The following is a 24328-nucleotide window of genomic DNA, read 5'->3' as shown; positions in this document are numbered from 1 at the left end:
CCGTACAAATTCTGTTTTACTCAGCAGCACTTCGTGGTGTTGGACTTCACCTGGAGTTGAATGGCACAGGAAACAGTAGATGCTATGAAACGGTCAGTTACTTCGAACTTCCTTCTTTTCAGAACATATGTATGGAAATTCAGGACTTGCTTTCATTTTAAATCCACTGCTCTGTTCTGATCTCCCAACTTACCCCAGCGTGATCCGGATATTTATAATGTATTCATTTCTGAAACTCTCTTGCGAAATCCGTGAACTTCTGTCGTCATCAGTAACATCATCTGTATACCAAAGGCATTGTATCCCATCGGTATCCAGGCTATGGATAACGGTGGGTCATAAACCCTTAGGTTAATACATGACAAGAATACCTTCTACGTAAGAGGCTGTGTTAGAGCTACGGTTCTGTATTTTACCCAACATTTTGTAAAATTGCACAGTTAGATAATGTCCTTGAAATGCGGTCATTCTAATCCAGCTAGCTCCTATCACTCCAGTCTCGGCTCAATAATCCATAAGGCGATGGAAGCTGTTGTCAGCAGTGCTGTCAAGAGACAAATATATCTGTTCACGTTGTGCTTTCAACACAGCACACCAGTTCAGTGACATTTAAGTTGTCCAAACATGGAAAAAGTTCTAATCCAAAAGTAATAGGGAGACTGACCCTGTTTGAATATGTATGGCATCAAACAACCCCTGTAGATTCACAAGGAAAACTTCTCTATCTGGAGACGCAGCTCACATCAAGTACTTAATTTAAAAGGGTTAGCTCAAAGGGAGCAACACTGCACGGCTCGTTCCACTCAAAGCCAAATACCAACCTGATATGGAAATATATCACCATTCCTCATTGTCAGTGGATCGAATTCCGAGAACGTTCTACCAACAACATTACGGCAAGACATTCACCAGAAGTATTGCCGCGGTTCAAGTGCTGTCTCAACACCACTTTTTCAAGGATACTCAGATATAGATAAAATATTGGCCTTGTCTGTGAAAAGCATCCCAGAGAAATTAATACCTAGAAAGGCAACATTGATTGTTGAAGACAGACAATGCCAAAACCAATGCATTATCTGAGTAATTCCTCAGAGCATTGCCTAGGCCCCTCCATCACTGGCACTTCATGAACAGCCAGTACAATGTTATGTGTGAAATTTTGCTGGTCCACAAATTGTTGAATTATATTCAATATTCTTCAGATAAGGAAGCTGTCAGTGGCCACGTGCACAAAGTCTTAGACAAAGAGTGTCTGCCTAGTAAGCCATGTAACATTCATGTATGACTGAAACACTGTTCATTGGTTATTTACAGCAATAAGAATAACCATTTTCCTCGAACTGTATGGCACTCCCTTCATTGAATAAATATTCTATTAACCTGAGTCTCAGAAGTTATTAGGTGTGATTGAGCATGCTGCATGAAAGCTTTGTTTGTAACATCTAAGGAGAAACCTTTTAGAAGTATTTCCACCTATGAGGATTAGCAAATCAGGATTTCTTTAGAATATTTTCATTTGCCAGGATTTGTAACCCTAATAACACGCAGTACTTTTAGCTCAAAATTTCAGGTTTTTTAAAAATGCACACAATTCTCCAAAAGTGCGTTCCATCCGCCACCGAATGCACTGACACAACTTACTGACTTATTCAAAACCTCTCGGAAAACTGACCAACCAAGAAGTAGGAGAGAAACGGGGAACGGACAGCACGACAAATTCCTATGTCCCAGTGACGTGGCTGTTAGCATTGGACAGAAACTACAAAGTCAACTGCGTAAACACTTTGGATATGCAAGGTGATCAGAAGCTGGACCTCTATGGGTTATTGTAGTTCCCACTACGTCGGAGGGGGAAGTAAATATTTCACTTGGATATTGTCCATTTTTTTTCTGAGCAGAAAACCCAACCGCCATCACAAAGATGAACACAATGCAAGAAAAGCTTGCAGCTTGCTTCTCCATGCATAAATGCTTTAGAAGCTCATCTAGTGCACCACAATGTTGCACTGATGCCTCTTCAGAAGCATTGTCAAAATGTGTATCATTCTTTTGCTCTTACAAGAACAATGAACGGACTGAACCGGAAAATCCATATCACATTATACTGAGTTGAAAACATACCTTCGTCCCTTCATGATCACTAAGTGAAAACTATGGAACACTCTAAGACATGAAGGTGATGGACCCTTACCACGCAGACAATGGTGGGTCAGGAATGTCACTCACTATCACATTCCCCTGGGTCATTATATATGGCAAATGAAAAAAAAAATGCTGGCTTAATTTCGAAACACAGTTTAAATGGACAATCGTTTCAATTTGGATGGCCTGACTCCAATTAACTTCTGTGTATTTAAGTGTTAAATCACGGCATCCAACCCTGTTACAATGTCTAATCTGGAACTGAATTGTGCTGAAGGCATAAATTCAGCTCTTGGCTGGCTAACTGCATAGAGCTTCTCGCGTGAAAATATAAAGGTTTGCGTGGAAACTGCCATAGCTCTTGCTATGCATTTCAACAAAGCCAAGGTGAAAGGCTCTAACGTTTTAATGTTCCCATCAGGACATACCAGTGAATGATCCAACCAAAGAAACACGTTTGAAGAATTATCATTGCAGAAGTTTAGGAAATATAGCAACCAACTTTTGCATAGCTCGTTTTCCAAAAAGCAGAGTGAAAATGACCAGGTAATCTGTTTTATAAAACTGCTGATTGAGGACTGGACCAAATCCTCACGCATGACTACTCTAATTTACCTCGAAAGACTTCGCAAGTTTTAAAGATTTCGAAAGTCTACAAAAGATTTTGCAAGACTTGAAAGACTTCGCAAGCAGCAGAAGACACGATGCGCCCAAGCACCATTTCCTGTAAAAGCCGTTTGCCCGAATGTTCAGCAAAGTTGCAGTCGTGCATTGAGATTTTTATACGCATGCCTCTAGAACAGCATTTAACCTAGTCATGTATAACTCGAAGGGTCGTGGGCGCGGGGAAAGCAGGAAACTCATCAGGAAAGGCAACGTGTGGAGAAGGGAAAAGAGGAAACATTTTGATGTTTCATGAGAATGAAATACATGTGAGAAATCAAGAGCACTTCGCTGCAAAATGGGAGGCCAGTCATTTAAAAGTGAGGTGCGTGGAAATTTCTTTTCTTAGAGGCATGCGAATAGCTGGAATTTTCTGCCCCTGTGGGTGTCAGAGACCAGACATTAGATATAATAGACATGAACTTTTCAAAGGTTGAGGAATTGATGGTTATGGGCAACTGGTAAGGAAAAGGCCAGCATAGGTCAACCATTATCTCATTGAATGGCTGGATAGGTTTGAGAAGCCAAGTGGCGCATTCCTTCTCCTATTTTCTTGCCTTGTGTTCTTGTGAACAGGCCTAATTTAAGGTACACAGAAATTGTGGTGCGGGCTTAGGTGAGGGGAGGTGAGAATAAAGGTCCTCATTGTGATAGAAAGGAGTATGCTGCTTATGGGAGGTTTGGAGAGGTATAACTATAACAAGATGAATAGGCCAGTTGGTGAGAAAAAGTAACAATGGAACGGTGAGGGACAGAACACATAAGTTGCAGGAGATTTCAAACAAAGCGGATTGCTCATGTGACCACTGAGCATAAACGGAGAGAGAAGAAACGAGTTATTGTTGAAGGTGCAGGTCATTTTTATTTGCACTGGGTGGCTCTAATAAGGAAAGCAAATGGTGGTCGTCTGACATTGTTAATTGAGTTCGGGGGACAGAAAAATGCAGGGACGAACTCTTAGGTGCTGGTCCTGAAGCTTAACTTGAGCTTCGTTGGAAGAAGGTGCAGAGTGGAGAAATGAAGTCCTGCGAAACTGAAAAGTGCTGATTCAATCGACATTTATCTTGTAAATGCGGAGAGTACATCATGAGCACCGAACACAATGTGCCAGTTTGGAAGAAGAACAAGTGAATTGCTTCTTCACCTGGGAAGGCTGTTTGTTTCTGACAACATTGCTGAGAGAGTGCCTCACAACACAAAATCATTACCGTGATTGTCCGAGAAAACTTCACCACAAGACCAAAGTGTTGTCTGGAAACAACTTTAGCACAGTAAACAAAATTTTACGTTAATATCTATCTTCTCTATCCCATACCTTAGTATATTGGTGGTTCATATAAACACTCCTACTTCCAAATAAAACCCATGAGAATTTCTTTTCTCTGTTAAAATTCACCTCACCTCAGGAACAATGTATTTTTCAGAATTCAACATTCCAGTATTTTCTTTCCCTACAGATTCGTTCAGCACAAAATTCTTCTCTGCAGAATTTCTACATCTGCTGGGGACAGTCAAATCTCTCCTGGTAGACTGCAATGTCGAACATGACTCGTAGCGGAATCTTTGGGAGAGAGGGTCGCCCCCAAACACTTCAACATAGTTTGGTGGTATCTGAAGGCTTTTACTGGCCTTCTGAATTCCATTCAAAGAATGTCTTGATTCAAGGCAACAACAAATACCCAGGGAATAGTGCTGGTAAACATTCCTGTTTTTGTGAACTTTAACGGCGAGAATGACTAAAATTATGAGGAAAATGCTGGATATTGTTCCCAAAGCTATAACCAAGGAAAGGCTCAGTTCACGAGTGAACCCCGGATCTGAAGACGAACTGCTGACACTGGAGAATGTTTCACTATCAGTTCCAACCATAGATAATACTATAGTCACAGTGGCAGAAAGTGATGGAATTCCATTATCTTTTACCGCAACCACCAGCCTTTGATTAGAGGCATCCTTGTTCAAAATTCGACGGATAGTCCAAATTTCGCCAGTGTCTGCGGAAATAGTAAAAATATCATGATTGGACGCCTGAACAATCTGATAAGTGAGTCGAGCGTTCTGACCAGAGTCGGCATCAGTGGCCGATACCTTGACAACCAAAGAGCCTGGATCTGTGAACCTGGGTATTGTTTCTATTGCTGTTGACCCATATTCGGGTAAAGGGTGTGTAATGACTGGTGCATTATCATTCTGATCAAGGATAACAACATTCACTGAAGCACTACTGTTGTGAGCTGGTGCACCAGAGTCCCGGACCTGAACTTGGATCTGAAAGTTTTTCAATTGTTCATAGTCAAAAGATCTCTGAGCACAAATGATGCCACTCGACGAATTAATTGAGACGTAAGATGTTATTGAGGAATTCTGAACCTGAGACTCCAGGATAGAAAAGTTCAGTCGGGCATTTTCACCGATATCTGGATCGAAGGCCGTCAGGGAAAGTATGGAAGCCCCAATAACATTGTTTTCCATAACATTTGCTGTGTATATTGACAGCGAGAACCTTGGTGCGTTATCATTTATATCTGAAATCTCCACCCGGATAGTTTTCGTTGAACTGAGAGGAGGGTCCCCGTTATCCGCGCATATTATGGCAATATCATACTTGGTGGTACTTTCGCGATCCAACGCACGCTGTGTGAGGATTCTATAATAGTTCTTTATGGAGGGATCCAGCTTAAAGGGTAATTGGTTTGAAGTTTGACAATGCACCTGACCATTTTGTCCTGAATCTCTATCTTCTGCACTGAACAGAGCCACGACAGTCCCAAGTGGAGCGTTCTCTGGAATGGTATTTGACGAAGACCTTAAAGTCACCTCTGGCGCGTTATCATTCACATCGACAATTTCAACCAATACGTCACAGTACTCGGGTAAAGCGCCAGTACCCTTATCTATTGCCTGCATGTTAATCTCAAAGACACTGCTTTCTTCAAAGTCCAACTTCCCTTTGAGTCTGATTTCACCTGTTTTTGTGTTCACATCAAAAAGTTTACGGGCCAAGGCAGAAATATGGCTACTAAAAGAGTACATTATTTCTCCATTGACACCGTCATCCAGGTCAGTGGCGTTTAATCTGATCACCAGCGTCCCTTTCGGTGCATTTTCTAACACACTGACCCTGTAAATAGACTGGGAGAAAACAGGCGCGTTGTCGTTTACATCTTTCACTGTGATTATAATCTGAACGGTTCCCGATCTCGGAGGCAAACCGCCGTCCTTGGCTGTTAACACTAAACTATGTGTTGACATTATTTCTCTGTCCAAAGGCTTCTGCAGCAACAATACTGGCCACTTGCCCTTCCCACTGCGCATTTGTACATCCAGAGTAAAATATTCATTCGGCCGTAGCTGGTAGGTTTGCAAGGCATTCGTGCCAATGTCCGGATCCAGTGCCGATTCAAGAGGAAATCGCATTCCCGGTGAAGCAGATTCAGAGATGTCAAGCCTGAACTGTTTTTTTGGGAAACTGGGGGCATTATCATTTACATCAAGAATCTCCACTTCAACCTGGTACAAACTCAGGGGGGTTTCAAGCACAACGTCCAAGGATAAGCGGCAATCGAGATTCGACCCACAAAGCAGTTCTCTGTCGATTATTTCTTTCACAAATAGAATCCCATTGTCCAGATTTACGTCGAAATACTGCTTCCTTGCACTGGGCGCCACCCGCAATCTGCGAGCAGACAGCTGCTTTACATCTAAACCTAAATCGGCTGCGATTTTCCCAACAAAGGCTCCCAGTTGCAGTTCTTCAGGAACAGAATAACGAATCTGCCCAGACACAATACCCCACGAGGAGAACACACAGCACAACAATTGGCATTTTAGCAACCAATATATTTTATATTTCATTTCCAGTAGAAGTCATTCCAATCGTTTTAGCCCCTGACTGTATTCTTCACTGTCCTTTAAACCGTTACTTGGTAATAAATTGAACAAAGGCGGTATAGAAAATACTCGTACCTTTTTCGAATCGTTTGAAGTACTTCATTCAGATACTCGCATTTTGAAAGCAATTGCTCGAATATTCTTGCAAAAATCCCACGGAGCTGCCGACTATCCAGTTTTCACTGTGTCTGATCTTACGTGATGGCGGCTGAGTCATGAAGGGGGCTGTCCGGATCACCAATCACATCTCTGCTCCTGGTTGGTGGAGAAACTCATTGACATTCCGCCAATCAGAAATATGCCCTTTTCTTAAAGCAAGACAGACTTAAAAGTGCACGGATACATTTATTGTTGTACAATTAAAATTTCTTTCAACATTGAATCAATATATTTTTTTGTTCTAACGAGTGTTCTGTCGATACCTGTTCTTGGCAACTATAGTTGCATCAATATTTTCAAGACCAAATATGAAGAACATGTTTAGGAGCGGTAAAAAGCAAATATAAGAACCGCATGGAGCTCAAGGATGTAAATCTCTTCTTCATAAACCTCTGATTATTCATTTTCGATTTTCCAATCACATGAATGTTGATTGTCACTCGACGAAGTCAGATTGTTTCTATGTATTCAAGAAGGAATTGTCAGTCGATTTTATTGAGCTCTACAGAACTTTCGGACGGTATATTATTTGGAGATTTACCAATAAATGAATGAACTACTTGCACAAAAACAGCAGTTGTTGGGAATCAGAAATAAAACCCGAAAATGCTGGAAACACAGTAAGCGAGAGAGAAAATGTGGAAAGATAATGCTAATTCTGCGTCATGCTTTACTGGACAAGTTAAAACATGTACATTAGAATGCCTATTAAATATCGCTGCATCCTCTCCTGACCTGGATACTAAATGTCTGCGATGAACTGCAACTGTAGTGTGCATCAATGTTAACCTTTAGTTGAATCCTGGTAATTTCACGTTATATATATGTAATAAACTACCAACAGCATTGTAGACAGCCGAGGAGAGCAGGAAGAGCTAAATGGAAGAATTGAAAACATCAAAAGAAACCTGGTCAGTATGAAAATGAAGTGACAGTGTGAAGTGGGGTTACACTGACATTTAAACAATTGCTTAGTGTCAGTGCAGGAACGTAGCTGAGACAATTTTCCACCTGAGACAATTTTACAGTGCTGAGTCCCCCCGCCCCCACTTATTCCTGATACCGACAGACACAAACAATTTTGAGATTCAGTGCACCAGGGAAAGTTTTCTACAAGTATAAATTCTGATAATTTTGGACCAGGTGGCTAAGGTGATTATGAATACCAGCAAGAATTTGAAAGGAGGAGTCGACTCACAGCTGTATAATAGGCTATAAAATCAAAGCAATGTACGAAAGGTTTACAAAGAAATCTAGGAAAGGCGCCTCACAAAATAATCGATAGCAATTACTCCGGAGACTAACAATTGCAGGAGAAGCTCCTAAGTGTCTGGACTCGGAGAGGAATTCGCCACGTCCAACACTGGCCAGGTTAATCAAGTGCGGGCAATATCCGAAAAAGACTTAGTGAGTTTTGGAGGTTGTGAAACTGCTGTAAAGGTTATGTAGCCCAAAGAGTTGCGTACCAGAACAGTTTATTTTGGTACTACGTAGTGAATCTTTGAGTTGAGGTAACTGATCGCGATTAATAAAGAAATACATTTAATCGACAACTTGACTTGTGGCATGGTTTATCGTGTGCTGCGTTTAAATTGGTTTAATTGGCAACAAAGTATTTATTAACCTATTCAAGATGAGACCATCCAAATCTTGCTTCCTCAAATCACTGCTTCCTTGCCAGTTTCTGCAAACTTACGAACAAAAGGCGTTCCTTTCCCTCATAACGCATTTCTGCAATTCTATTGTCTGGCGAATTTAGTTTGTCGCAGAGGTCTTAGGCATGTGGTGAAAATATGTGAGGGGTCCTCGCATATGTTGAAGTAATTTCCGGCGGTAACGTACATACAGACAAGTGAAGGAGAGATATATGGAGAATGTATCTTATACATATTTACATTTGGCTCCTCTCTGAAGGTAGTATGTCTGGGAAAGGAAGGAGAGTGGCACCTGTTTTTATTTGAACGAATGGTTGGTGATTGTGTAAGTGAGCATCTTTACTTGCCAGTCGTCGTCTCCCCTCTCTCTATTTCTTGGCTCCCGAGACCGAAAGATTTTCTTGCAAGTTTTAAGCATCTCGGACACTACCCATCACGAAACTCTACTGAAACCTTTAATGGAGACAACGCCTTGCTCCTCACACCATTTGCCAAAAGCCTTGCCTTGAAAGTAAGAGACATCCTAATAACTGAAAAGTGAATCAAGGTGAGAATAGAATAACTTGGGGAAAAACAATAAACGACAGTGCCCAGGTTATAATTAAATTCTGCTGATTCGTCGTTGTTCTGTGATAAGGTTTACGCATAAAGCTCCTTCCATGATAACAACAATATTAAAGCATAGAGCCTGGGGAATAGTCAACGTACCATTGTCATTGAAGCAAAAATCTGCGAAAGGATTAAAAACCGTGCATTTTGCAGTGCCTTTCGCGTCCTTATTAGGTTAACCCAAAGCATTTTTCAGAGAATGATATACTTTGGAAATGTTATTTTAATTTATGGAAAGCGGAAGCAAAATATTTCACAACTGGCACCCACACAGAGTGTGATAATGAACTGATGGTAGATTTTTTACTTGAGGAGTAATTATTGCCCATTAACTGGAAATAGCGCAGAAAGTTGAGAGTTCTACTGTAAGATACACATTCTATCTTATACGTTTCCATGTCTCACCCAAATACTGACGTTCTGAATCCACCCCAAAATGATTTTCTTCTTTGTTTGAGAGTGCCTCGCCTCATTCTTTACAGCGGAGCTGCACATTTGCGATTTATCATCACGGTTCTTTCCTTTCCGATACACTTGTTCAGGACAATATTTTTGCCTGTGGAAGAAATACGCATTTTGGAGAACATGAATGGTGTCTTCGTCGACTGAACCGTTGAACATGACTCCTAGCGGAAAGTTGAGAAAGGAGATCACCTCCGAATATCCCTACATAGGTCTAAGGTATATGAAATCTACTGCTGGCATTTTGAGAATGTCTTGTTTCAAAACAGCAGCAAAAACCACAGAAAAATTGCTGGTCTCCCATTACGCTTCTAGTTTTATAACCTTAACAGAATGTATAACTAAATTACAAGGAAAGTCATTGATGTTGTCCCCAAGGCTATGACCAAGGAAAACGTCAGGTCAGTACTGAAACCAGGATCTTCAGAAAAAACTAGTAGCAGTGGAAAATGTTTGAACATCAGTCTCCGTCACAGATAATAACATAGTTATAGTGGTTGAAAGGGAAGGAGAGTCGTTATCTTTCAGCATCACTATCAAACTCAGTTTGGAGGCATCCCTGTTCCGTATACGACCAACAGTGTAGATTTCACGATTGTCTGGTGAAACGGTAAAAAAAAAAAGATCATGGTGGGTATCTTGAATAATCTGTTAAGAAAGATGAGCATTCCGACCAGCGTTAACATCAGTAGCCGATACCTTTACAACTAAGGATATGGTTTGCAAACCGAGATGTTATCCCCATTGCTTTTGACCCAGATTCTGGTAAAGGGTGCACGATGACTGGAGCGTTGTCGTTTTGATCAAGGATATAAACATCTGCTGAAGCATTACCCGAGAGCTGAGGGGCTCCAGAGTCCTGCACCTAAACTTGAATTTGATTTTTTCCATAATCAAAAGATGTCTGAGCATACGTGACACCAGTCTGCGTATTAATGGAGACGTGTTATGTGGTTGAGGAGTACTAAAATTCCCGGAGGGAAAAATTCAGCCGTGCATTCTATCTGGATCAAAGGCTTTCAGGGAGAATATAGAGGCCTCAATAACATTATTTCCATGACGTTTACCGTGTATAAAGATTGCGTAAATTTTGGTGCGTTATTATTTGTATTGGAAACCGTTACTCGAATGGTTTTCCTGATGCGAGTGGCGGGTTCCCTGCATCCGTACATGTAACAATGATTTCATAAAAGAAGGAATTTTCTAGATCTAGTGGCTGCGTAATAAGGAGTCCATGTTAGTTCTTCGTGGATGAGTCGAGTTTGAAGAGCAGTTGCTTTGGAATGTGACATTCTACTTGTCCATTTTCTTCCGAGTCTTTGTCCTTGCACTGAACAGAGCAACTACAGTCCCAGTCAGAACGTCCTCAGGAACTGTCGTTGACAAAGGCTCCAACATTACTTTGGTGCATTATCATTCAAGTCGACAATTTCCACAAATAACTCACAATATCCGGGTATTGCTCCTGGACCCCTACGCACCGCCTGTGTGTGAATCTCAAAGGCGTTAGTTTCTTCGTAATGTGCTTCCCTTGACTCGGATTCACCAGTTTTAAGTCCATACCAAAGTATTACCGTGCTCTGGTAGAATTATTGCCACTGATTGAATATGTAATCACTCCATTAGAACTATCATCGAAGTCACTGGCATTTACGCTGATAATGAAGGCTTCTTTGCGTGAAGATTCCAACAGGCTGACTCTATAAATCAATTTATAAGACTGCGGTGTTGTCGTTTACATCCTTCACTATGATTATAATCTGAATGGTACCGAATTTAACTGAGACTCCGCCGTCTTTGGCTGTCTGTTTTAGTCTGCAGGTTGATATTGTTTCCATATCCAAGGGACTATGCAGCACCACACTGGCAGCTTTCCATTCCTACCGCTCAGTTATACGTCCAGAACAAAATAATAGTTCGGAAGAATGTGATAGGTTTGCAAAGATTTATGTTCGAATTTCGGGATCAGTCGAGGTCTCCAGAAGATATCGCGTTCCCGGTGCTGCTGTCTCCGAGATTCCAAGAGGCATCTAGCTGTTTAGAAAATAGGGAGAATTGTCATTTACATCGAAAATCTCCACTTCAATCTGATGCAGATTGATGGGATTTTGCAAGCACAAGATCCAAGAAGAGTACATCGGAGGATGGGTCCGCAAAGCTGCTCGCCTCTCGATTTTTTCCTTCACAATAAATCCCATTGTCTAACTTTACATCCACATATTGCTTCTGTTACGGACTCAGTAAAAGTCCCTTTAAGATAGAGAGTGTGTGTGTGTATGTGTGTGTGGGGCGTGCTTACGTCAATAGAAGAGAAAGGACGTAATGACGTGGTTGAAGAAGTTAGAAGAAGAAAAAAGAGAGAGAGAGAGAAGGGAGAGAGACACCAGCCTGCTTGTTTTCTCTATCGATGGATGAGAAACAATGACTGTGTTTGCTACTGAAATCCATGTATGGAAGTTGGAAGTAATCTGGTGGAGTTCACTTTATTGCTGACCTGTAGAAGGAAACAGGTATTTGTGTGTGGACGACCACGGTTCGGATGCTTTTCGTGGTGAGGAAGTCACTACCGAGTAAACACTGAAGTGTCGTTTGGGTTCCATCGTGGAACATTTGGATTTCGTATGTACTCTCTCTCTGTTTCTCTACATCTACATCTTATCTTCAGACAACGGTGGTTGTTGAAGAAGCCCTTGCTCATGTTTCACCTTATGGCTTGCGGAACTGAACTTTAAGAACCATTCCGGTACTGGGAGTTTTGGACTTTGTCACACACACACACACACACGACGAGTTTAATTTTGGGGTTAACGTTCGAGGTTTAACATTTTTGAATTCTAACATACTAACATTTTTACTTTTATTTTACGTATTATCATAAGTAGTGATTAATAAAATAGTTTTTAACACTGAATCATGCTCAGTGTGTTTCTTTTGTTGCTGGTTTGTGACACGTCCTTGATTTCAACACCACCCGCCAACTGCGAATCCACAGCGACTTTGCATATAAACCGATATGGGTCGCGATATTCCCTACAAAGGCGCCCCGTTGCGGTACTTCAGGAATGGAACAGCGAAACAAAATCTCACGGGTAGAGCACAAAGCATAAAAATCGGCATTTTTGCAGGCAATATATTTTGTATCGTATTTCAAGCAGAAACTATTGCAATACTTTCATGGAATGATAAAAACATCCGGAGTTCTAGCAACATTTACTTGATTTTATCTAGAAGAAATGCTTTGCGGAAAACATTGGTACCTTGTGCAAAATGTTCGAATGTTTCATCTCAGTGGTCTTACGTTGTGTTCCGAAGGCAAAAGATGTACACAGATATCCAACAGAGCTTTACAATTTACATTGCGTCTGGTTTTATCCGACATTGTCTGGGCAGTGAAGGGGGCTGTTCAGATCGGCACTCATATCTACAGAACAGTTCAGACAAATGTCCTTCACTTCTTAAAGCTTGAATGTCCCAAGGCAACGTCGTTCTATTAATTGTTGCACAATTAAAATTGCTGGCACCATCGTGATGATTCCATTCCGCTGTGAATCTTATTGTCTTCGACTGCTAAAGCACAGTGAGTAACTTAGGGATCAAATGCAGATAAACTGCTTAGAAAAAAATAACTGAAGAACTCGAGGGACCAAAATCTCGGGTGTTCGAGAGTTGAAATTCATTATCCGTTATGATTCGGTTCCATGAATTTGCACGCAGTGAAAAATGATAATTTCTACTGAAGCATGATAAATTTATTACCGAGACTTCCAAAGGAAACCAGCCAGACATTTTGTTGCTATCTATATGTTCCATGACATATTTCAAATTGGATATTTACTTGGCTGCTTTATAAAATTGTATCGAATGCTTCTGTGAATGCATTCATTACTTGCCAAAAATATATTTTCTGATCTGCAAACTTCCTTAATTGTCAAGAACTTGGTGCTTCCATCACCGGGTGTTCCAAGGTAATTGACGTGTGGTTTAAACATTATTTATAGTTTCCGGGATACTAAGCGCTCTCAAAAAAAGTAACTCATCTTAATTTCTAAGGTGAAAGTGAATCTAGTACTCTTTGGATAAATGCGTAAAATCATCACGTTTGCTCTGAAGCACTTTGAAAGGTGGTATAAGATCTTAGACTAAAACTGTTGACTTCTGGATAAGATGATTTTTTATCGTGACATTATAACGCGTCTTGACTTGAAAATAATTACACCCCCCAGAAAATTCGACATTTCCACCTTTCATTGTTATTAAATATTTAACCTTGACTAGATGTTTTAAGGATACAATCTATAGTAACTCCCTTAACTATATCCATTTTTCTCGTCCGGCATATGATCTCTTCGATTGTTTTTCCAGTTGAACAGTAGCCTACCAATTTTACGAAGTAAGATCTTATCATCTATGTCACAATGCACATATAATACGTCACAATACTTCGAAAGATAACATGGTTATTCAGAAAATAATCGTTTATATTTCAGCTTGTCACCTTTAAACGCGTAACTTTGTGGAAATTATAAACCCATTAACATGTTCGCATGATTTGCAAAATGAAAAATTTAAGACAAAAATATCATTCAGGAATAAAGAAGTTTACATCAACTTTCGGCTCTGGCACTGAGCCAAATCTCATCCGATGACATAACGTGACACTTAAACCAGAAAACTTTCAATTCCACTGCCGAATTGCATGTCTTTTCAAAGACACATTGAACAACTGCCAGCCACATCTCCAAAGCGTTACAGTTCTGTTCTAAATCAGTTGATGAATTAGTTCTCTTCCAATGCTCTGAAGAAGCGTTGGAAGTAGCGAGGGCACAGAACGTACTTTGGGCGCGTAGCGTTAACGCCCATCAGCAAGAATGGCTTAGTAGCACTAGAACAGCCCTCACCGAAGGGCGTAGTTGGCAGAGTGGGCCTGGGTCAGCAGAGACTGAACGAAAACATGGAACGAATTTAGTTGACCTCGCCTTCACCAATCTACGCGTTACAGATGCAACTGTCCATGATGGCATTAGTAGAAGCGACGACAACAAATTCCTGTCTTCACACCGAATTGTGTTGTGGAGTACCACACACTTGCTCAATGTGATCGACTCAAAATAAATCTAGCAGCTCAAAACTGTGAACCCAGCATTCGACGTGGATTATCAAGACCAGCTGTTTACACTGTCACAATCTGTAATCTCATTGCCAAGGATATCCATGGCCTTTCCATTATTATCAAACCTGATTGACTGAAGAGTGCAGAGTGGCACACCGAAGCTAGAGCTAGGCATGCCTAATAATGATGAGATGCCAGCCTAATGAAGCTGCAATATCGAGCTTCATATGTTCTGAACAAGAATACATCATGCACTGGAGAGAGTTAAGAATTCTCATAATTAATAATTCAGAACAAAGCCCGGCAGTCCGACTTCATCTTGTCATTAACGGTGGTGAACAATTTAGAGTTATATGAGAACAACTAAGGATTATCTAAGAACATCCCCACACTCAATCATGGTGGGCTCGGCAAGTAAAGGCTTAAGGATTCGTAAGCATGTTCAGCCAGAGATGCTGAATAAGTGATCCATTGCATCTTCCTCCCAACAGTTCCATCATGACAGAACCCAGTCTCCAGCCAATTCCTTTCACTCGGGGTGATATTAATAAATGGCTGAGTACACTGGATATTGCAAAGACTGCGGGATCAGGCAACATCCCAACTGTAGCGCTGAAGAGCAGCGCTCCAGAACTTACGACACCAAGCTCTTTCATTAATGTGGGAAAACCGGTCATGAATATCCTGTTCACAAGATGCATAAAAATGCAAAAGGTTGCCTGAATGATCACTGCCCAATCAGTCTGTTCTCAATTGTCAGTGAAGTGATGTCATTGATAGTACAATCAAACAGTACTTACTCTCCAATAATATATTCACGATGCCCAGCTTGAGTTTCACCTGAACCACTCTGCTGCAGATCTCACCACAACCATGGACAAAATGTGCACTAAAGAGCTGAATTTCAGAGGTGAAGTCGGTTTTACTGACCCTGACATCAAGATCAATTTCAGACAAGTGTGGCACCAAATGTGGTCTGCTAAAACTGAAGTGAAAAGGCAGATACACCAATGGTTGCATATATACCTGACACATAGGAAGATGGTTTTGGTTTTTAGAGGTTTCCCATCCCTGGGCCGCACGGTAAGAGTTTCCTAATGGGCTTGATGCATTTATGAGATGAAGGTTACCACTTCGAAAACCTTGTATAAATATGCCCTTTGTTTATCATTTACAGAATCATCCAAATTATGTTGGAACCTCCGAAGTGGATGGCAAGTGAAACGATGTATGCATCATTGAAACTGAGATTTCAAATTCCTAAAAGTATGTGTATTGGTCATCACATCACAAAGTTGACCTGATGATATTAAGGCTAAAGAGCAGGATTACTTGGATGGCTCAGAGCATTTGGGTATGGGGATTAATATTTTGCCTATAACTGTTTTATTTACAATAAAGCTGGTTGTTACTCATTGAATCCGTTTTTAACAACGTAGAGAAAGGGTGCTGCTCAATATTCAAATAAAAAAAATGGACAACAAATTTCACTGCAAAGTTTGATCCACGGCATGGACTTCAATTCCATCCATACATATTGAAACACATTACTAATCCTATTCAGGAAATGCTATTCAGGAAAGCAAGGAGTGTATCGCTTTTTTTCAATATCCAGAGGAGAATGGGTGTTGGGTTGCGTCGACTGTAAGTCGGTACAGGAATTGGATAGCAGTTTCCCTTGCAGTGTCCCCAGAAGCACTGTCTTCTTATGTTCAGGCAGATGTGGAGAATCTTATTTAATGGAACCAATATATCTGTCAGTGGAGATTTGATATAGTCATCCATGTAGTACTAAAATGATTAAAAATGAGTGGTATTGTAATACTGAGTTGACCCGCAGTAATTTTCCTCTACCCAAGCAAAGGAACTTTTCCTGACAATATGCGACTTTGCACAAATATCCACAAAAAGCAAGAGCAATTTGACCAACGACCATCCTACCAGTCCATATTCAATCATTAGTCAAATGATGGAAAATATCTTTGATATCGCCATCCGGGAAAGCTTCATCAATAATCTGCACACATACGTTTAATTTGGTTTCAATAAGATCAACTCCTATTGCATCTGTGGCTGGATGTTAAAAAAATCGAATGCAGAAGTGAGGTGAAACTGGGTACCCTTGGCATCATGATAAAACTTCACTGAGTAGAGCATCAAGTGGCACCAATAAAATTGATATCGAAAAGAATCATATGAAAAAAGAGAAAGAAAAAAAGATGCCGTACACTGCCTGTACTCATACCAGTGCAAACATGAGATTCCGGTGTTTGGATGTTTCAAAAGGTATAGGGAAGGGGGTCGAAGGGGTGGGGGATGCCATTGCTAATCAGGGATAATATCACAGCTGTAAGAAGGGAGGACATCACAGAAGGATCGCCTATTGAATCAGTGTGGGTGGAAGTCAGAAACAGGAAGGGAACAATCAGTCTATTCGGGGTATTGTATAGGCCCACAGATCGCTATCGGAACACTGAGGAGAAAACACGTATGCAGATTTTGGAAAGGTGCCAAAATAACAAGGTTGTTTTCATGGGTGTTCTTCAACTTCCCTAATATTGATCGGCACCACCCTAGTGCAGAAGGTTTAGATGGGGCAAAGTTCGTTAGGTATGTACAGGAAGGATTCCTTACACATTATGTGGACAGGCCAACTAGTGGAGAGGCCATGCTGGATCTGGTACTAGGCAATAAATCTGGTCAGGTGAAAGACCTCTCGTAAGGTAAGTATTTCGGGGAAGCGACCACAACACCCCGACCTTTAGCATGGCCATAGACAAAGATAGATTATGGGATGCATTTAATTGGGGGAGGGCAAATTACGTTGGTATTAGACAACAACTTCGGAGCGAAGACTGGGAACATGTTCACTGGTAAATGTACCACAGAAATGTGGAGGTTGTTTATATGCGGTTCTAGATAGGTTGTCCAGCTAAGACAAGTAAAGTATGGTAGGGTGAAGGAATCATGGTTAATAAGAGAGGGGAAATGTTTAGTCAAGAGGAAGAAGGAGGCATATTTAAGGGTTAAGAAGCAAAAATCAGACAGGGCTCAAGAATTATGAGGTAGACAGGAAGGAGCTCAAGAAGGGACTTAGGAGAGCTAGAAGCGGACATGAGAAAGCCTTGGCAAGTAAGGTTAAGGAAAACCCTAAAGTGTTCTGCACATTTGTGAGGAACAAGAGGATGACTCGGATGAGGTAGGGCCGCTCTACGATAAGGGGTGAAAATATTTCTGGAGGTGAAGGAGGTAGGGGAGGGCCTAAATGAATATTTTGCTTCAGTGTTCACTAGGGAGCAGGACTTAGACGAATCTGAGGTCAGCGTAGAACAGACAAATGTGTTGGAGCATGTCTAGGTTAAGAAAGAAGCAGTGTTGCAGCTCCAAAATGCATTAGGGTAGATAAGTCCCCGCGATCGGGCAGGATATAACGCGTTACTATGGGAAGGGAGGGAAGAAGTTGATGGAGTGTTAACGATGATATTTGAATCCTTCCTGCCCACAGGAGTGGTATCGAAGGTTTGGAGGATGGCAATCGTTGTTCAATTGTTCAAGAAAGGTAATAGGGATAATCCCAGGAATTATAGACCAGTGAGTCTTCCATCAGTGGTGGGCAAACTATTGAAGAGGATTCTTAGGGACAGGATTTATGAACTCTTGGAGAAGCATGGTCTTAATAGGGATAGTCAACGTAGCTGTGTGAAGGGTACGTTGTACCTCACAAGTCTAATCCTGTTTTTCATAAAGTGACAAGACAAATTAATGAAGGTGGTGCGATGGATATGGTTATATATGGATTTTAGCAAGGCGTTTTACAAGGTTCCCCATAGTATGCTCATTCATAAAGTCATGAGGTATGGGATCCATGGAACAATTGACTGTGTGGATTCGAAATTAGGTTGGCCACAGAAGGCAGAGGATGGCTGTAGAAAGGGAGTATCCAGCCTGGAGGTCGGTAACTAGTAATGTTCCTCAGGGATCTCTTCTGGGACCCCTGCTCTTTGTAATTTCTATAAATGATTTGGATGAGAAAGTGGAAGGATGGGTTGGTAAGTTTGAAGATGATGCGAAGATTGGTGGTGTAGTAGATAGTGAAGAAGGTTGTCGGAGGTTGCAACGGGATTTAGACAGGATGCAGAGCTGGGCGGGGAAGTGGCAGATGGAGTTCAGTCTGGAGAAGTGATAAATAATACACTTTGGAAGAAAGAACTTGAAGGCAGAGTACATGGTTAATGGGAGGATTATTAGCAGTGTGAAGTAATAGAGAGATCTTGGGATCCAAGTAGATAGATCTCTCAAAGCTGCTGTACCAGTGGATAGGGCGGTTAAGATCGCATATGGTGCGCTGGCCTTCATTAGTCGGGGGATTGATTTCAATATCCATGAGGTAATGTTGCAACTCTATAAGAGTCTGCTTCGACCACACTTGGAATATTGTGTTCAGTTCTGGTCACCATATTATAGGAAGGACGTGGAATCTTTGGAGACGGTGCAGAAGGGATTTTCAAGGATGCTACCTGGGTTGGAGAGCATGTCTTATGTGGAGAGGTTGAGCGAGTTAGGGGAGTTTTCTCTTTGTAGCGATAGAGGATGAGAGGAGAATTGATAGAGGTATATAACATTATGAGAGGCAGATACAGAGTGAACAGCCAGTATCTTTTCCCCAGGCCAATACTGAGGCCTGGTCAATGGCCAATATTGACAATGGCTAATACTGGAGGTCACCCGTTTAAGGTGCGTGGAGGAAAGTTCAGGGGAGATATTAGAGGTAGTTTGTTTTTTACACAGAGAGTGGTGGGTGCCTGGAATGCATTGTCAGGTGCGGTGGTAGGGGCCGATACGATAGGGTCATTCAAGAGACTATGAGATTGGCAGAGGGACGAAAGAAAACTAGAGGGTTATGGGAGGTGAAGTAGAGAGGAGGATAAATTAAACGGATATGTTATATATAGATCAGCACAACATAGTGGTCCGAAGGGCCCGTACTGTATTGTATTGCTCTAACTTCTATGTTCTATGAACACGCTTTTGCTTTTTGAAGGTTTATAATACTAACCGGCACGCAGATCACTGGACCTCACCTTCCTGAAGTAGTTCATCAATCATTTTCTCTTCTCTCTAAGGCCAGAAATATGGAATGCTGATCATCGGATGGCATTCACTTCATTCAAAGTTCCTTAAAACCGAAGCAATCACTGCACACATGCGGCAATACCTTGACAAGTTCAGACCTCGACTGAATATTCATACAACAGAAGCATCAGGTGTTGATCATCTTCAAGAACGGGAGGCCTAACCAGTCTCCACAAGGTTCAGCAGCAGTTCAATCTCTGAATTCTCATCCATTAACTTCTTGCACCTTGCTACTGGAAAATTATTTAATTATTTCAGCAAAATGAATACCAAAGCCATAAAGACCGTGCAGTGTGTGCAAACGACCCGTCTCCTAATTTCCTGCGCCTTGACATCACGCACAAGGAACAAGTCAGTGCCTTGGATGAATATTCTTTGCTTATCAGTATAAATGTGAATCTTCCTCTGTGGATGGACTAAAATACAAATCTGATATTTTTCCTCTGCCGACGACAAGATCTACTGCAGCAACTCGCCAAGAGCTCTGCATAATCACCTTTCAAACGTCTCTTACCAACAATGTTCGAAGCAGTTGGCGCATAAGAACAATGTCATCTCCAACATTCCCTTCATGTCACCCATCCTATTAACCTAACAACATATCACAATCTGTTCATTGTCATTGATTCAAAATTATGTTAACTGCATAACGGACGTAAGTATATTCTCGATGTTGTTGTCCGTGGACAGTAAATCATATCCCAGGCAGCAACACCAATGTTTGATGACAGAATAGACTGAAAACCAGATCGATTTGAAATTGAGAACCATCTGATAATTAAGTCTTAATTCCCAGTGAGACTATTCATATCGTATAACTGTGAAATCAATTCTACTGCCTCGGGAAATATTTTTCATTGTATAATGACGTAGATGATTAGAAATCCACACACCAAAAATGTAAAATCTGGTGAATGTCTTCCAACTTCAGTAATTCTAAGGCAATTAAATAAAGTCCAGCGTCTCATTAGCCACTTGCAGAGCACCTAACTCACTCCATAACCAACAGAGTACCTCCTGAAGTGCAGTGTGGAAAACACAGTAGTCAGTCTGCACAAAGAGCAGTAAGGTAATGACAAAGTAATCTGTTTGCAGACATCTTAATGGAGGACAAAATTTCGTGCTTGACACCAGAGAAATATGTCTCGGTCCTCTACAACTTAAAACAATTAAGAACTTTACGTCCAACCACGGGGGCAGAAGGACCCTCACTTTACCATTTACTCTGAAAATTGGAATCTCAATTCACGCACAACACTGTCAGTACTTTCTGATCATTTAGCCCATATTTTTGCACACAGCAGGACTTAAAAGCAGGACTTTATGACAGAGTCAAGAATGGCCTCAACTGCGTCACTCAGGGGAATAAAGCAGAAAACAGAGACTATAAAAATTCATTGGACTCCGCGCGAGCATTTGTTAAACATGATATGACAACAAAACGGAGTATATAAAACCAATTCGCAGTCAAGTTTGGAGCAAACAAAAATTGCCAACAAACTGGGATTCGGGTATTTCCACACTGTATCTGTTAAGGTGCAGGCGATCTCGACACCAATAAGATGTTTCCCTCTAAAACAAACCCCACAAAATTCTGAAAATACTCAACAGGTCAGGAAGAACCTGTGAGAAGACAATCAGTTGACGTTTCAGGTCGACGACGCTACGATATTGACTGCACGTCAATTTCCAAAGAACTCTTCCACCTGAAACATTAACTCTGCTTCGTTTCCCACAGATGCAACTTGACCTGATGAATATTTCCAGCATTTCTTATTTTAGAATTTGCCCTTTGTTTAGAAACACCTCACCTCATTGTTTTCAGTCTTACTGTAATTATCAGAATTCGTCACTCTGATGTGTTCCTTCCCAATGGACTCATTCCTGGCGCAATCATTTCCGGGAGATGATCTGTGTGTGTTTGGATTGGCGAAATCTCTTTTCATCGACTGTAATGTTGAACATGATTCGTACCGGAAACTCTGGGAAAGTGGATCTCCCCCAAACACCTCAACATAGTTCGGTGGTATCTGAAGGCTTCTGCTGGCCTTCTGAATTCCATTGAAAGAATTTCTTGTTTTTAAACAGCAACAGATACCAAGGAAACCGTGCTGGTCTCCCAAACCTCTCCTATCTTTATGAAGTATAGAGGCGAGGATAATTAAAACCATCAGGAAAATGGCAGAGATTATCCCCAAAGCGATTACCAATGAAAGGCTCATATCAGGCGTGAACCCAGTATCGTTAGACAAGCTGGTAATACTTGAGAACGTTTCACTATCCCCGTCTACCACAGTTAATAACATAGTCAATGTGGCTGAGAGTGACGGAGTTCCATTATCTTTTACCACAACCACCAGTCTTTGTTTAGAGGCATCCGTGTTCGCAATTTGACGGATAATCCAAATTTCACCAGTGTCTGACGAAATAGTAAAAAGATTAGAATGTGTAGCCTGCAGAATATGATAAGAGAGATGAGCGTTCTCTCCAGCGTCCGCATCGGTGGCCAATATCTTTGCAACCAAGTATCCTGGTTCTGCAAATCGGGATATTGTTTCTGTTGCTGTTGACCCATATTCGGGCAAAGGATTCACGATCACTGGGGCGTTATCATTCTGATCAAGGATAACAACATCCACTGAAGCGTTGCTGGTGAGCGGTGGGACTCCACAATCCTGCACTTGAACCTGAATTTGAAACTTTTTTAATTGTTCGTAGTCAAAAGTTCTCTGAGAAAATATTTCGCCACTCTGTGAATTAATAGAGACAAAAGTAGAAATTGGGATGCCCTGGAAGTGCGTTGGTAATATAGAAAAAAATAATTGAGCGTTTTTCCCCACATCTGAATCAAAGGCTGTCACCGAAAATATAGAAGCACCAATTATGTCGTTCTCCTTAAAACTTGCTGTGTACACAGGCTGCGTAAATCGCGGTGCGTTGTCATTTATATCCGACACTTCGATCAGAATCTTTTTCTTGGAAGTTCGTGGAGGGTTTCCTGCATCCGTGCACGTTATAGTAACATCATACCTGGAGATATTTTCGCGATCCAGTGCATGATTAATGACCAGTTTATAGTAATTTTTCTTGGATGAATCTAGTTTAAATGGCAGTTGATTCGAAATATGACATTGTACTTGTCCATTTTTCCCCGAATCTTTATCTGCCGCAGTGAATAAAGCCACTATACTCCCAAGCGGGACGTCTTCAGGAACGGCACTTGAAATCGATCTTAACTCCACTTCAGGTGCGTTATCATTCACATCAACGACGTCCACAAAAACATCACAGTGCTCGGGTATTGCCCCAGAACCCTTGTCAATTGCCTGTACGTTAATCTCAAAGGCACTGGTTTTTTCATAATCCAAAACTCCTTTAACTCTGATTTCACCAGTTTTGGAATCCACGTCAAATAGTTCACGCACTATCGCGGAACTGTGGCTACTGAAGGAGTACGTTATCTCGCCATTGGGACCATCGTCCAAGTCGGTGGCATTTAATCTAATAACCAATGTTCCCTGGGGAGCAGATTCCAGCAAAGTAATCCTGTACACTGACTGGGGGAAAACAGGTGCGTTGTCGTTTACATCTTTCACGGTGATTGCAACTTGAACCGTGCCCGATCTGACAGGAACACCGCCGTCTTTCGCTATTACCGTTAATTTATGTTTTGATATCCTTTCTCTGTCCAAGGGTTTCTGCAGTACCAATACGGGAAGCATCCTTTTGTCACTGCGCATTTGTACATCCAAAGTAAAATATTCATTCGGAAGGAGCTGATACGTTTGCAACGAGTTAGTCCCAATATCCGGATCGTGCGCGGACTCGAGAGTAAAGCGCGTTCCCGTGGCGGCAATCTCAGAGATTTCAAGGCGTATATGGCTCTTCTGAAAACTGGGAGCATTGTCATTTACATCGAGAATCTCCACCTCCGCCTGATACAGGCTTAATGGATTTTCTAACACCACGTCCAGGGATAAAACACAATCGAGATTCGGCCCACAAAGCTCTTCCCTATCGATCTTTTTCTTCACAAGTAAATTGCCATTCCCCAAATTTATATCTACATATTGTTTGCTCGGCCCAGCGGCAACTCGTAAACTGCGAGCTGACAGTTGATCCACATCTAAACCCAAATCGGCAGCGATGTTCCCAACAAAGGCGCCTAGTTGCAGTTCTTCAGGAATTGAATACCGAATCTGCCCAGAGCACAGATTCCCCGCGGAGAGCACAAAACATAACAGTTGGTATTTCAGGAAAATATGTATTTTATACCTCATTTCAAGTGCAAAGCCTTCCTATTGCTTCAGTACAAGATAGTACTATACATTGTCCTTTCCACAGTTCTTCAGATTCCCGTTTGTAAAGCTCGAAAAAGCACAGAATATAAAATGCCTTTCCATTTTGCGAACCGATCGGATTACTTCATTTGCAATTTTGCTCTAAATTTCTTTACGATTGCGGTAAGATCCGTGAACAAAAGCGACGGAGCTGCGCACTACAC

At 41.4% G+C, this 24328-nt stretch overlaps 2 protein-coding genes across 2 annotated transcripts in view; both read right to left on the bottom strand.

Moving 5' to 3' along the window:
* LOC127569075 (protocadherin beta-15-like) overlaps window positions 1-6711 on the bottom strand; it is a 212591-nt gene extending 205880 nt beyond the window's left edge. Inside the window, exon 1 of the mRNA XM_052013394.1 lies at window positions 4207-6711. Coding sequence (XP_051869354.1) covers window positions 4207-6660 — 2454 coding nt within the window. The 5' untranslated portion in view covers window positions 6661-6711. The remainder of the gene's footprint in view (window positions 1-4206) is intronic.
* Window positions 6712-11546: 4835 nt separating this feature from the next.
* LOC127569159 (protocadherin-10-like) lies at window positions 11547-24104 on the bottom strand. The gene is made up of 2 exons (XM_052013547.1): window positions 21636-24104; window positions 11547-11615 (listed from the first exon to the last, which is right to left on the bottom strand). The coding sequence occupies exons 1-2, from the start codon at window positions 24102-24104 to the stop codon at window positions 11547-11549; spliced, it is 2538 nt and encodes an 845-aa protein (XP_051869507.1).
* Between the last annotated feature and the right edge of the window lie 224 nt (window positions 24105-24328).

This window comes from Pristis pectinata, chromosome 4 (assembly GCF_009764475.1).
Source record: "Pristis pectinata isolate sPriPec2 chromosome 4, sPriPec2.1.pri, whole genome shotgun sequence".
Classification (NCBI taxonomy): Eukaryota; Metazoa; Chordata; class Chondrichthyes; order Rhinopristiformes; family Pristidae; genus Pristis; species Pristis pectinata.
The sequence above is the reverse complement of the archived record's forward strand: the minus strand, read 5'-3'. Positions and strand labels throughout refer to the sequence as shown.